Source organism: Hippopotamus amphibius, chromosome 17 (assembly GCF_030028045.1).
Source record: "Hippopotamus amphibius kiboko isolate mHipAmp2 chromosome 17, mHipAmp2.hap2, whole genome shotgun sequence".
Taxonomy (NCBI): Eukaryota; Metazoa; Chordata; class Mammalia; order Artiodactyla; family Hippopotamidae; genus Hippopotamus; species Hippopotamus amphibius.
In genome coordinates, this window is record NC_080202.1 from 45,899,526 (window position 1) to 45,914,391 (window position 14,866).

At 40.1% G+C, this 14,866-nt stretch overlaps 1 protein-coding gene across 2 annotated transcripts in view; it reads right to left on the reverse strand.

The window, feature by feature from the left end:
- LOC130839970 (RAD52 motif-containing protein 1-like) overlaps positions 1–14,866 on the reverse strand; it is a 371,059-nt gene that overhangs the window by 9,268 nt on the left and 346,925 nt on the right. Inside the window, exons 3-4 of one of the 2 annotated variants that reach the window (XM_057714885.1) lie at positions 2,923–3,045; positions 2,389–2,557 (exon numbers count right to left, since the gene is read on the reverse strand). In XM_057714885.1, coding sequence (XP_057570868.1) covers positions 2,389–2,557; positions 2,923–3,045 — 292 coding nt within the window. Of the gene's footprint in view, positions 1–2,384; positions 2,558–2,922; positions 3,046–14,866 lie in introns of both variants that reach the window. The other variant, XM_057714884.1, reaches the window with a different exon arrangement.

The following is a 14,866-nucleotide window of genomic DNA, read 5'->3' on the forward strand; positions in this document are numbered from 1 at the left end:
ATTAAAGATCTAAATGTAGGGCCAGACACTATATAACTTTTAGAGGAAAACACAGGCAGAACACTCTATGGCATAAATCAAAACAAGATCCTTGTTGACCCACCTCCTAGAATAATGGAAATAAAATCAAGAATAAACAAATTGGACCTAATGAAACTTAAAAGCTTTTGCACAGCAAAGGAAACCATAAACAAGACAAGAAGACAACCCTCAGGGTAGGAGAAAATATTTGCGAACGAAGCAACTGACAAAGGATTAATCTCCAAAATATATAAGCAGCACTTTCAGCTCAATATCAATAAACCAAACAACCCAATCCAAAAATGGGCGGAAGACCTAAATAGACATTTCTCCAAAGAAGACATGCAGGTGGCTAACAAACACATGAAAAGATGCTCAACATCACTAATCATTAGAGAAATGCAAGTCAAAGCCACACTGAGGTATCACCTCACACTGGTGAGAATGGCCATCATCAGAAAATCTAGAAACAGTAAATGCTGGGGAAGGTGCCGAGAAAAGGGAACCCTCCTGCACTTGTTGGTGGGAATGTAGATGGGTGCAGCTGCTATGGAAGGTGGTATGGAGGTTCCTTAAAAAACGAAAAATAGAACTACCATATGATCCAGTAATCCCACTACTGGGCATATGCCGTGAGAAAACCATAATCCAAAAAGATACGTGTACCACAATGTTCACTGCAGCACTATTTACAATAGCCAGGACATGGAAGCAACCTAAATGCCCATCAACAGATGAGTGGATAAAGAAGATGTGGCACATATATACAATGCAATATTACTCAGCCATAAAAAGGAATGAGATTGAGTTATTTGCAGTGAGGTGGATGGACCTAGAGTCTGTCAAACAGAGTGAAGTAAGTCAGAAAGAGAAAAACAAATACCTGCTAATGCATATATATGGAATCTAAAAAATGGTACTGATGAACCAAATGGCAGAACAAGAATAAAGATGCAGATGTAGAGGACAGACTTGAGGACGCCGGGAAGCCGGGACCAAGTGAGAAGGTAGCACTGACATATATACACTACCAACTGTAAAACAGATAACTAGTGGGAGGCTGCAGCATACCACAGGGAGACAAACTCGATGACTGGTGATGACTTAGAGGGGTGGGATAGGGACCGTAGGAGGAGTCTTGGGAAGGAGGGGATATGGGGAGGTATCACTTTGGTGTACAGCAGGAACTGGCACAACTGTGTAAAGCAATTATACTCCAATAAAGAGGTAAAAAACGAAAAACCAAAGGGGATCCACCTGCCAATGTAGGGGACATGGGTTCTATACCCAGTCCAGAAAGATCCCACATATTGTGGAACAGCTAAGCTTGTGTGCCACAACTATTAAGGCCACACGCCTACAGCCCGTGCTCCGCAGCAAGAGAAGCCACTAATACGAAGAGCCACGCACCACAATGAAGAGTAGCCCCACTCGCAGCAAGTAGAGAAAGCCCATGTGCACCAACGAAGACCCAATGCAGCCAATAAGTAAATAAATAAAATGTACCTGTGATTCTTAGATCCTTATCTTCGCAATTAAGAGCAGGCACAACACAACAGGATGGTTGAATGGCTCTGCTGGAGGTATATCCTGGCAGAGCACATTTTTATTGCTCAGATCTATTCTGGAAGTTCCTGAAATACTAGATTGGAGATGCAAGCCAAGAATATGGCACACAGCTCACATTACTCACAGATTTCAAATGGACAAGCTGAAGCTATACTCCTACAGACCCTGCTCTCCTGTGCATAAAGGGCTGGACTCACACAGTGAGGTAGATTGTGTGGTAGTGCAGATGATCTGCCCTCATCACCCACTCAGGTGGACGGAGGAGTCTCCTCCACTCCATTTGCTAAAAGCCCTGCCTTTGACTTAAAACCCTTAGCCCGAGTGCCATGGATTCTAGGAAAAAAACTCAGTACCACTCGGAAACCCCTTTCTAGGGATCCACATTTGACTTTTTCCACTCAAGCCCTTCTACATGAGATACCAGATTGAACATTTATACAAGAGTTATGTAAATCTTTAGACAATGATTTTGTTGGGATAACTGAAGGTCACAAGACATCTGCATTTGAAGGACTATTTTAGCACAAAACAAATTATTAACCAAATCAAAATAAAACCCCTAATTTCCCCTCCTCCTAAGTTTCTTGGCAGACAATCAGTTCTAAGATTCTAAAGTTTAAGGTGCTGTCAGGTATTGCCTAAGATAAAGATCTATATTGCCAGGCAGAAAAACTCTGCCCAGGGCTTTAGTTGCTTAGCAAAGGTGATGATGTACCTGAAAAGGGGAGTTTCGGAAAGAAAGGAAAAAAGAGAAATCTCACCCCCTCACACCCCACAGAAACATACTGGAAAACAGACCTTCCTCCAACTTATCCAAAGGTTCCTCAGCCACGCCAACTCCAGGACTCCTGCACTTGTAGGATGGCAACACCACCTCTAAAGCACAGAAGAACTTCAGGCTTTGCTTCTGAAGTGGTGCCACAGAATCTTCATCTTCCCTTTCTTCAAGGTCAGAAAGATCCTGAAGCTGTTAGGATTTTGAATTAAAGAAAAGACTCCAAAATATTCTGTTGTTACAAATAAAAACTAAACTCCAGCAATCCCAGTTGATGTGTCCTATAGCTTCAAAATCCAGTGAGACCTGCAAATGAATGACTAGATATGGACAACTATTTTTTAGTACATACCATACAAATACCGGAGAAAATGATGGACACCCACCACCCAAGTCATTGAGATTATCTCTAATTCTAGGTGGCAGGCCTATGCTCAGATACTTCCATGTGGAAGCCTCTCACATCTCTCCCCATAGCCCAGTTCTATTCTCGCTAAAGCCTGGGAGCTCAATGGTGAAAGGTGTCTCGTTAGTCAAAGAAAATCTACAGAGTTTACCTTGATGATCCTCTTTGACCACCCACTGAAACCAAAGTAGTAAAATGCCAATTCTTGGCATCTGGAGCTGTTCAGGGCAAGGGCATTGTGTTGAACCACCTTATGTCTGGTGCCAAGACGAACCTAAAGATAAAAGAGAGGTAAAAATATCACAACCTGACATACAGGCTTATTTTGGATACATTTGAGATTTATCAATACCAAGTTCATAGAGTGATTGTGAAGATTCTATAGGACATTCTAAGCAACGAGTTCATAGTGAGCTCTAAATAAATGTTATTTATTATGTTTAAGTCAGTACTTTTCTGGACTCTTTTCAGGGCCCAATTATTTTTTTAAGCTTTTTATTGGAATATAACTGCTTTACACTCTTGTACCAGTTTTTCAGGTACACCAAAGTGAATCAGCTGTATTTATACGTATATCCCCAGATCCCCTCCCACTCGTGACTCCCTCTCACCCTTCCTGTCCTGGCCCTCTAAGGCATCACCCATCATGGAGTTCATCTCCCTTTGTTATACAGCAACTTCACACTAGCTATCTATCTTACATTTGCTAATGTATCTATGTCTATGCTACTCTCACTTCATTCCAGCTTCCCCTTCGCCCCCCCCACCCCCCACCCCAGCCCCGTGTCCTCAAGTCCATTCTCTACATTGATCTCCACTCTTGCCCTGTCACTGGGTTCATCAGTACCATTTCTTCAGATTCCATATATATGAGTTAGCATATGATATTTGTTTTTCTCTTTCTGGCTTACTTTGCTCTGCATGACAGTCTCTAGGTCTAGCCACCTCATTACATATAGCTCCATCTCATTCCTTTTTAAGGCTGAGTAATATTCCATTGTATATATGTGCCACATCTTCTTTATCCATTCATCTGTTGATGGGCATTTAGGTTGCTTCCATGTCTTGCCTACTGTAAATAGTGCTGCAATGAACATTATGGTACAAGTTTCTTTTGGGATTATGGTTTTCTCTGGGTATATGCCCAGGAGTGGGATTACTGGGTCACATGGTAGTTTCATTTTTAGTTGTTTAAGGAACCTCCAACCTGTTTTCCACAGTGGCTCTACCAGCTTACATTCCCACCAACAGTGCAGGAGAGTTCCCTTTTCTCCACACCCTCTCCAACATTTGGTGTTTCTAGATTTTGTGATGATGGCTATTCTGACCGGTGTGAGGTGATACCTCATTGTGGCTTTGACTTGCATTCCCCTAATGATTAGTGATGCTGAGCATCCATTCATGTGTTTGTTAGCCATCTGCATGTCTTCTTTGGAGAAATGTCTATTTAGGTCTTCCGCCCCTTTGGGGATTGGGTTATTTGCTTTTTTGGTTTTACGCTGCATGAGCTGCTTGTATATTTTGGAGATTAAGCCTTTGTCAGTTGCTTCGTTGGCAAGTATTTTCTCCCATTCTGAGGGTTGTCTTCTTGTCTTGTTTATGGTTTCTTTTGCTGTACAAAAGCTTTTAAATTTCATTAGGTCCCATCTGTTTATTCTTGATTTTATTTCCATGATTCTAGGAGGTGGGTCAAAAAGGACCTTGCTTTGATATATGTCATAAAGTGTTCTGCAGGGTCCCTGATTAATCGGAAGGTTTCCCTGACCTCTGGTGCTGAAAGTGATGATGAAAGCAACCAAGGAAGCCAGCGGAAGCCCATTATGGGGCTGTGGGTAAGCAAAGGCAGGAAACTGTCTTAGACATCTCATCCCACAGCTCGTGCGTGAGAATATGACCTGAAGAGGAGATAAGATGGACCTGCCACTGAAGTAGGACCTTAATCTGTAGCTCCCTGCTCCAAGTCACTGATCCCGGTTAGAAGAGGGACTATACATACCTCTATAAAGCTTAATATAAGCAACGAAAAGAATTAGAGGTTCCTCTGCATTAACAAGCTTCTTTGTTTTTAATTTTGTTTTTAATTTTCAAATTAATTTTTAGGGAGTATGGTGGCTTTACAATATTGTGTTAGCCTCCACTGCACAACAAAATGACTCAGCCATACACATACAGATATCCCCTCCCTTGTGGACTTCCCTCCATTAAGTTACCAAGTGCGTTAGGTAGAGTTCCCTGTGCTCTACAGTGTGTGCTCATCAGTTGTCTATTTTATACACAGTATCAACAAGCTTCTTTGAGAGTACCAATACTTCCAATGTTAACTCTCTTAATAACTTACCCATTACTGTGAATTTTTTACAATCAGTAGTTCTATTTTAAATGTCTATTTCCACTTTAAACAGGGTGCAGTAAATAAATATATGCATAAAAATTCAAATAATATAAAGTCAAAGCATTATTAATTCTTTATTGATTTGTGTGTGCATCTTCCTCTATCACTAGTTTATGAGCTCCTTAGGTGCTTAAAGGAACCATATCTTCTTCTTTCCTTGTTACCAGAAACAAGCATTGTTCTTGGCACTGATGGTCTGTTGACTGGGTTGATCAATGAATGAGTAAATAAGAAAATGAAATGACTTCCTCCAACTGAAGCTGCTTGCTGGGAAGGAGAAATGAAGACTAATCTTTAAACGCTGAGTGTCACATGGGAGGCTAGGCCCTGTACGGTGAGTTATAATGGAGCTATCCTAGACATTAGGAGGCTTCAGAAGGGCTCTGAGCCCCTGGGTAGTAGAGACAGTTGACATCTAGGATATAATCTTGCCACAGTTCTTGCTGGCAAACATTTCCCTTAGGTGCTACTAAGAAAAACTGATACATTTGGCCTTTTCTTCATTTTAAGATGTTATTCTCTGTTCTGTATTTATAAAAAACATAGGGGAAAAAGATAAGAACTATGTATCCTTGCCAATGGATAAAAGAACACATAATTAAACAAGGTAACAATTTCAAGGGATGGGTATTAACCCATGGCTCTGCATTAAACCAAGAAATCTAATATGAATGCCCTTTCAACTATATAGTAACTTGTAGAACATTTCCTTCATCACTCTATCAGGGATAGGCTTTATGCTGTGAAAATCTCAAAACGTAAGCTTACACAATGGTTTAATGTCCAATAGAAGAAAAACAACTCACTCCTCACCACTGATACCAAGGAACTGTTTCATAGTCTTTCCAGTACCGTTTGTAATATCTGAGTGGTTATGTGAAATGGTTGCAGACTAGAAGCAGGCAGATCATAGTTTGCAAATTAAAGAATATCTGACAGCAAATCACTTGAATCACAGGGAGTAGAGCCAGGACTGAAGAGTGTTAAACAGGTACAGAAGCGGGAGGTAAGTGTACCTGGAGTCACAGCTGAGGAGAGTTCTCTGATTCAATCAAGGTTAAATCAGGGAGCGAAGAAATACGGGTAAGACTAGGCAGCAAGGTCAGGATGCAGTAGCCAGACCAAGAAGCCAATCAGAGAAGACATACAATTATAAAGTGAAAGTTTGGGGAAATCTAAGCCTCACTTACTTGTTCAGAGGAATCGAAAAGTTCCTTGAAAAAGGAATGGGGGGACTTCCTTGGTGGCGCAGTGGTTAAGGATCTGCCTGCCAAGGCAGGGGTCAGGGGTTCGATGCCTGGGCCCGGAAGACCCCACATGCCAGGGAGCAACTAAGGGCTATTGATTCCTTCTGGTCCATTTTCACTTCAGTAATTGTGTTGTTCATCACTGTTTGTTTGTTCTTTACTTCTTCTAGGTCCTTGTTAAACATTTCTTGTATCTTCTGGATTCGTGCCTCCATTCTATTTCTGAGATCTTAGATCATCTTTACTATCATTACTCTGAATTCTTTTTTAGGTAGATTGCCTATTTCCTCTTCATTTATTTGGTCTTGTGGGTTGTTACCTTGCTCCTTTGTCTGCAACATATTCCTCTGTCATCTCATTTTGTCTAACTTACTGTGTCAGTGGTCTCCTTTCCACAGGCTGCAGGGTCATGGTTCCTCTTGCATCTGGTGTCTGCCCCCTAGTGGGTGAGATTGGTCTAGGGGCTTGTGTAGGCTTCCTGCTGGGAGGGACTAGTGCCTGCACTCTGGTAGGTGGAGCTAAGTCTTGTCCCTTTGATGGGCAGGGCCACATTAGGGAGTATGTTTTGGGGTGTCTGTGAGCTTAGTATGACTTTTTATGCAGCCTGTCTGCTGATGAGTGGGGCTGCGTCCCTGTCTTGCTGGTTGTTTGTCATGGGGCATCCAGCACTGGAGCATGCAGGCAACTGAGTGGAGCCAGGTCTCAGTGTCGAGATGGAAAACTCCAGGAGAGCTCACACTGATAAATATTCTCTGGGGCTAGGAAATTCTATCTCGGTCCAGCATCCTGCTCCACCCCAGAGGCTCCACCCCTAGCCAGGGAAAAATGGTCCATATTTTTAAGAGATGCATATGGAAGTATGTCAAGACAAAGTGATTTTGGAACTTGCTTTGAACTATTTCAGTCAGAAAAATAAAAACAAAGAAGAAACAAGTATAATAAAATCCTCATACTTGTTAAATCTAGGTGACAGGAACATGTGAGAAAGAACAATTATATTATTCTTTCCTCTTTTGTGTTTGCTTGGAAATGTTTATTATAACCAACAGGTAAAAAGAACCCAAATGCCCATCAACTGATGAGTGGATAAGGAAAATGTATATACAGGGGGAGAAAAGATGGCAGAAAAGTAGAGGGATGTGGAATGCATCCCTCTTCACAGATTCATTGGGAATGCACCAAAAGACGCAATAATTCCCACAGAGAACCAACTGAACACCAGCAGACGACCTCAGACACCAGAAAGGACCACAAGGATCCCGACATAATTGGCAGGGAGGCATCTATGATGGCTCAAAGAGGGTGAAGCAGCTGAGCTGTGGCAGACGGGAGGGAGTGAGAAACACACGGTGGGTGTGCACCACAGCTCAGCATTCCCAGACTGAGATGTCGATTCACAGCTGAACAGAGGGTCCAGGAGTGGAAGCGTGGGAACCAGAGAGCTGGTTCAGGGTGATGGACCGAGAGGACAGGAGGGAAGAGGTCCGTGGCGAGGAGTGCCTGCCCCTGAGAGCTGCCTGGCCATGATGGCAGCTGAATGCTGCAGGCTCACAGGGAGGGGGAAGGAGCCGCGGGCATAGCCTCTCTCTTTCTTTCAGCACCTGCAGCGGGCAGTGGAGGGAGCCCTGTGGGCCACCTAAGGTGCTCAGGGATAACAAGGACCCTCAGGCCCTTGGGCAGGGCTAGCTTAAAACCCCTTGGAACGCCGGCAGCAGGGAGGCTGCCGAGAATAAAGAAGCCCAGAGAGAGGCCCAACTCTGACACATTCTGTTTACACCTGAGCCACCAGCATCCCTCTGCAACAGGCACCTCTGAGACCGACTGAAACAACAGTGTGCCACTGCTCACTCACTCCCAGGGAAGGAACCACTAGGGTAACCTCTCCCTCCCCACACACCAACGCTTACAGACGAACAATAAAGGAAGCTCTGCTGGTCACAGAAGAATGCAAAAAACCCAAGGTGAGTAGAAGGACACCTACAGCTGATACTCTAAGGAAACAGAAATATTACTATCAATTCTATCGAAATGGTCCATTCTGGGATCAGTTGTTTTTTTTTTTTTTCTTTTTCTTTTTTTTTTTCCTTTATCAATTACGATCTTAGTCCTAAGGGATCTACAAGTTTTATAACATAATTTTTAATGCTATTTTCTATTCTATTTTTATTTTTTTTCCTTTTTATATACTTCTATTTCTAGCTAAGTTTTTGGTAGTACAGACTATATATCTCTCCTACCTTCCTTTCATCTCTATCTTTTATACATTTCTATTCCTTTCTTTTTCTTTGCATATTTCCAATCACACTACACTCTTCTGTTCCCCTGTCTCCCATCCATTTTTAGTTTATTTTATCTTAACATACTTAAAAGCAACACTATTGATCTGCTCAGACTCCTTGCTCTATTCTCCAGATGACACACCACCTTGGTATTTAATATTAGGTTTTTGTCTTTATCTTAGCTCTTAGTACAATTGTCTAATTTCATTCTGAGGATCTCCATTCTGTCTGGTGGTACTCTAGCTCTTTTTGATATTTGATCCTAGCTTACAATATCTCCCTGGATTAGCGTTTGCATGGCTAAGGTGTTATTTCTTTGTTTGTTTTTGCTTTTGTTTCTGTTTTGTTCGGTTTTGGTTTTCAATTTCTGTTGGGTTTCTCTTTGATTATCTGATAGCATACTGGGGTTCTTCTGTCAGGTCTTTCCAGAGTCTTATGTCCTAATGGATTCAGTAATTGTATGTCTTCTATATGTATATGTTCCCTAGACTTAGTATTTGTTTAACCCAACACTTGGACATTAGTCTGGGGCTTGGACAGTCTTCTATAAACACCTCTATCACCGGGACAAGCAACCCCAGAACTTTGGACTACCATGAAGAAACAAAGAAACACCATGCAGGCAAAGGAGCAGGAAAAAAACCCACAAGACCAAATAAATGAGGAGGAAATAGGAAAAATGCATGAAAAAGAATTCAGAGTAATGATAGTAAAAATGATACAAAATCTCAATAACAAAATAGAGAAAGTACAAGAAACAGTTCATAAGAACTCAGAAAAACAAATAGCAATGGATAACAAAATTACTGAAACTAAAAATATTCTAGATGGTATAACCAGCAGAATAACGGAGGCAGAAGAATGAATAAGTGAGTTGGAAGATAGAATTGGGGAAATAACTGCCACAGAGCAGGAAAAAGAAAAAAGAATAAAAAGATTAGAAGACAGTCTCAGAGACCTCAGTGATAACATTAAGCATAGCAACATTCGAATTATAGGCATCCCAGAAGAAGAAAACAAGAAAGGGTCTGAGAAAATATTTGAAGAGGTTAGAGTGGAAAACTTCCCCAACATGGGAAAGGAAATAATTCACCAAGTCCAAGAAGCACAGAGAGTCCCATACAGAATAAACCCAAGGAGAAATACACCAAGGCACATATTAATCAAACTAATGACAATTCAACACAAAGAAAAAATATTAAAAGCAGCAAGAGAAACACAGCAAATAACATATAAAGGAAAACCCATAAGGATAACAGCTGACCTTTCTACAGAAACTCTGCAGGCCAGAAGGGAATGGCAGGATATACTGAAAGTCCTGAAAGAGAAAAACCTACAGCCAAGAATACTCTACCCAGCAAGAATCTCATTCAGATTTGAGGGAGAAATCAAAAGCTTTCCAGACAAGCAAAAGTTAAGAGAATTCAGCACCACCAAACCAGCCTTACAACAACTGCTAAAGGAACTTCTCTAAGTAGGAAACACAAGAAAAGGAAAACACCTACAAATACAAACCCAAAACAATTAAGAAAATGGTAATTGGAACACACATGTCAATAATCACCTTAAATGTAAATGGATTAAATGCTCCAACCAAGAGACACAGACTGGCTGAATGGATACAAAAACAAGACCCTTCTATATGCTGTCTACAAGAAACCCACTTCAAACCAAGGGATGCATATAGGCTGAAAGTAAAGGGATGGGAAAAGATATTCCATGCAAATGGAAGTCAAAAGAAAGCTGGAGTAGCAATACTCATATCAGACAAGTTAGACTTTAAAGTGAAGACTATTACAAGAGACAAGGAAGGACACTACATAATGATCAAGGGATCCATCCAAGAAGAATATATCACAATGGTAAATATCTAGGGCCGAAAATAGGAGCACCTCAATACATAAGGCAAATGCTAACAGCCATAAAAGGGGACTTCGACAGTAACACAATAATAGTGGGAGACTAGAACATCCCACTTACATCAATGGACATATCATCCAAACAGAAAATAAATAAAGACACACAAGCTTTAACTAACACATGAGACCATCTCGACTTGACATTTATAGGACATTCCATCTAAAAACGACAGAATACACTTTCTTCTCAAGTGTACACAGAACATTTTCCAGGACAGATCACATTTTGGGTCACAAATCAAACCTTGGCAACTTCAAGAAAATTGAAATCATATCAGCATCTTCTCAGACAACAACGCCATGACACTAGATATCAATTACAGGAAGAAAACTGCAAAAAATACAAACACATGGAGGCTAAACAATTCACTATTAAACAACCAAGAGGGAGGGTGGGGGGGCAGTTAGGGAGGGAGGGAATCTGGGGATATGTGTATAAAAACAGATGTTTGAACTTGGTGTACCTTCCAAAAATAATTAATTAATTAATTAAAAAAAAAACCAAGAAATCACTAAAGAAATCAAAGAGGAAATAAAAAAATATCTAGAAACAAATGAAAATGAAAACACAACAACCCCAAACCTATGGGATGCAGCAAAAGCAGTTCTAAAACAGAAGTTTATAGCAATACAGTCCTATCTTAAAGAAACAAGAAAATTATCAAATAAACAACCTAATCTTACACCTAAAACAATTAGAAAAAGAAGAACAAAGAAACCCCAAAGTGAGCAGAAGGAAAGAAATCACAAAGATCAGATCAGAAATAAATGAAAAAGAAATGAAGGAAACAATAGCAAAGATCAATAAAACTAAAGGCTGGTTCTTTGAGAAGATTAACAAAATTGATAAACCACTAGCCAGACTCATCAGGAAAAAAAGGGAGAAGATGCAAATCAACAGAATTAGAAATGAAAAAGAAGAAGTAACAACAGACACCTCAGAAATACAAAACATCATGAGAGACTACTACAAGCAACTATATGCCAATAAATTGGATAACCTGGAGGAAATGGATACACTCTTAGAAAAGTACAATCTTCCAAAACTCAATCAGGAAGATATAGAACATATGAACAGACCAATCACAAGTATGGAAATCGAGACTGTGATTAAAAATCTCCCAACACACAAAAGCTCAGGGCCACATGGATTCAGGGGTGAATTCTATCAAACATTTAGAGAAGAGCTAATACGTATCCTTCTCAAACTCTTCCAAAATATTGCAGAAGGAGCAACACTCCCAAACTCATTCTACGAGGCCACCATCACCCTGATACCAAAACCAGGCAAAGATGTCACAAAAAAAGAAAATTACAAACCAGTATCACTAATGAATATAGATGCAAAAATCCTCAACAAAATACTAGCTAACAGAATCCAACAGCACGTTAAAAAAATCATATACCATGATCAAGTGGGGTTTATCCCTGGAATGCAAGGATTCTTCAATATACGCAAATCAATCAACATGATACATCATATTAACAAGCTGAAGGATAAAAACCATATGATCATCTCAATAGATGCAGAAAAAGCTTTTCACAAAGTTCAATATCCATTTATGATAAAAGCTCTCCAGAAAATGGGCATAGAAGGAAATTACCTCAACATAATAAAAGCCATATATGATAAACCAACAGCCAACATCATTCTCAATGGGGAAAAACTGAAAGAATTCCCTCTAAGAACAGGAACAAGACAAGGGGGTCCACTCTCACCACTATTATTCAACATAGTTTTGGAAGTTTTAGCCACAGCAATCAGAGAAGAAAAAGAAATAAAAGGAATCCAAATTGGAAAAGAAGAAGTAAAATTGTCACTCTTTGCAGATGACATGATATTATACATAGAAAACCCTAAAGACTCTACCAGACAACTGCTAGCACTCATTGATGAGTTTCGTAAAGTAGCAGGATACAAAATTAATGCACAGAAATCTCTTGCATTCCTATACACTAACAATGGAAGAGCAGAAAGAGAAATGAAGGAAACTCTCCCATTTACCACTGCAACAAAAAGAACAAATACTTAGGAATAAACCTGCCTAAGGAGGCAAAAGATCTGTATGCAGAAAACTTTAAGACACTGATGAAAGAAATCAAAGACGACACAAACAGATGGAGGGACATACCACGTTCCTGGATTGGAAGAATCAATATTGTGAAAATGGCTGTTCTACCCAAAGCAATTTACAAATTCAGTGCAATCCCGATCAAATTACCAAAGGCATTTTTCACAGAACTAGAACAAGAAATCTTACGATTTGTATGGAAACACAAAAGACCCCGAATAGCCAAAGCAATCTTGAGAAGGAAAAATGGAGTTGGTGGAATCAGGCTTCCTGACTTCAAACTATACTACAAGGCCACAGTGATCAAGACAGTATGGTACTGGCACAAAAATAGAAAGGAAGATCAATGGAATAGAATAGAGAACTCAGAAGTAAGCCCAAACACATATGGGCACCTATTCTTTGACAAAGGAGGCACGAATATACAATGGAAAAAAGACAGCCTCTTCAATAAGTGGTGCTGGGAAAATTGGACAGCTACATGTAAAAGAATGAAATTAGAACACTTCCTAACACCATACACAAAAATAAACTCCAAATAGAATAAAGACCTACATGTAAGGCCAGACACTATAAAACTCCTAGAGGAAATCATAGGCAGAACACTCTATGACATCCATCAAAGCAAGATCCTCTTTGACCCATCTCCTAGAATCATGGAAATAAAATCAAGAATCAACACATGGGATCTCATGAAACTTAAAAGCTTTTGCACAGCAAAAGAAACCATAAACAAGACTAAAAGGCAACCCTCAGAATGGGAAAAAATAGTTGCCTACAAAACAATGGAAAAAGGATTAATCTCAAAAATATACAAGCAGCTCATGCAGCTTGAGACCAAAAAAGCAAATAACCCAATCCACAAATGGGCGGAAGACCTAAATAGACATTTCTCCAGAGAGGACATACAGATGGCCAACACACACGTGAAAAGATGCTCAACATCACTAATCATCAGAGAAATGCAGGTCAGAGACACAATGAGGTATCACCTCACACTGATCAGAATGGCCATCATCACAAAATCTGGAAACAACAAATGTTGGAGAGGGTGTGGAGAAAAGGGAACTCTCCTGCACTGTTGGTGGGAATGTGGGTTGGTGCAGCCACTAAGGAAAACAATTTGGAGGTTCCTTAAAAAACTACAAATAGAACTATCTTATGATCCAGTAATCCCCCTACTGGGCATATACCCAAAGAAAACCATAATCCCAAAAGAAACTTGTACCATAATGTTTATTGCAGCACTCTTTACAATAGCCAGGACATGGAAGCAACCTAAATGCCCATCAACAAATGAATGGATACAGAAGATGTGGCATATATATACAATGGAATATTACTCAGCTATAAAAAGGGATGAGATGGAGCTATATGTAATGAGGTGGATAGACCTACAGTCTGTCATAGAGAGTGAAGTAAGTCAGAAAGAGAAAGACAAATATTGTATGCTAACTCACATATACAGAATCTAAAAATGGTACTGATGAACTCAGTGACAAGAATAAGGACGCAGATGCAGAGAATGGACTGGAGAACTCGAGGTTTGGGAGGGGGCGGGGGGTGAAGGGGAAGCTGAGAAGAAGTGAGAGAGTAAGTAGCACAGACATAAATATACTACCAACTGTAAAATAGATAGCCAGTGGGAAGTTGCTGTATAACAAAGGAAATTCAACTCAAGGATGGAAGATGCTTTAGAGGTCTGGGATGGGGAGGATGGGGGGGACTCAAAAAAAAAAAAAAAAAGAAAAGAAAAAGAAGTTCCATTTGGGTGTATTAAAAATCTTTTTTATATTTTCCAAAAAAAAAAATATTTGTCTTTCTCTTTCTGACTGACTTCACTCTGTATGACAGACTGTAGGTCTATCCACCTCATTACATATAGCTCCATCTCATCCCTTTTTATAGCTGAGTAATATTCCATTGTGTATATATGCCACATCTTCTGTATCCATTCATTTGTTGATGGGCATTTAGGTTGCTTCCATGTCCTGGCTATTGTAAATAGTGCTGCAATAAACATGATGGTACATGTTTCTTTTGGGATTATGGTTTTTTCTGGGTATACACCCAGTAGTGGGATTACTGGATCATATGGTAGTTCTATTCATAGTTTTTTAAGGAACCTCCAAATTGTTTTCCATGGTGGCTGCACCAACCCACATTCCCACCAACAGTGCAGGAGA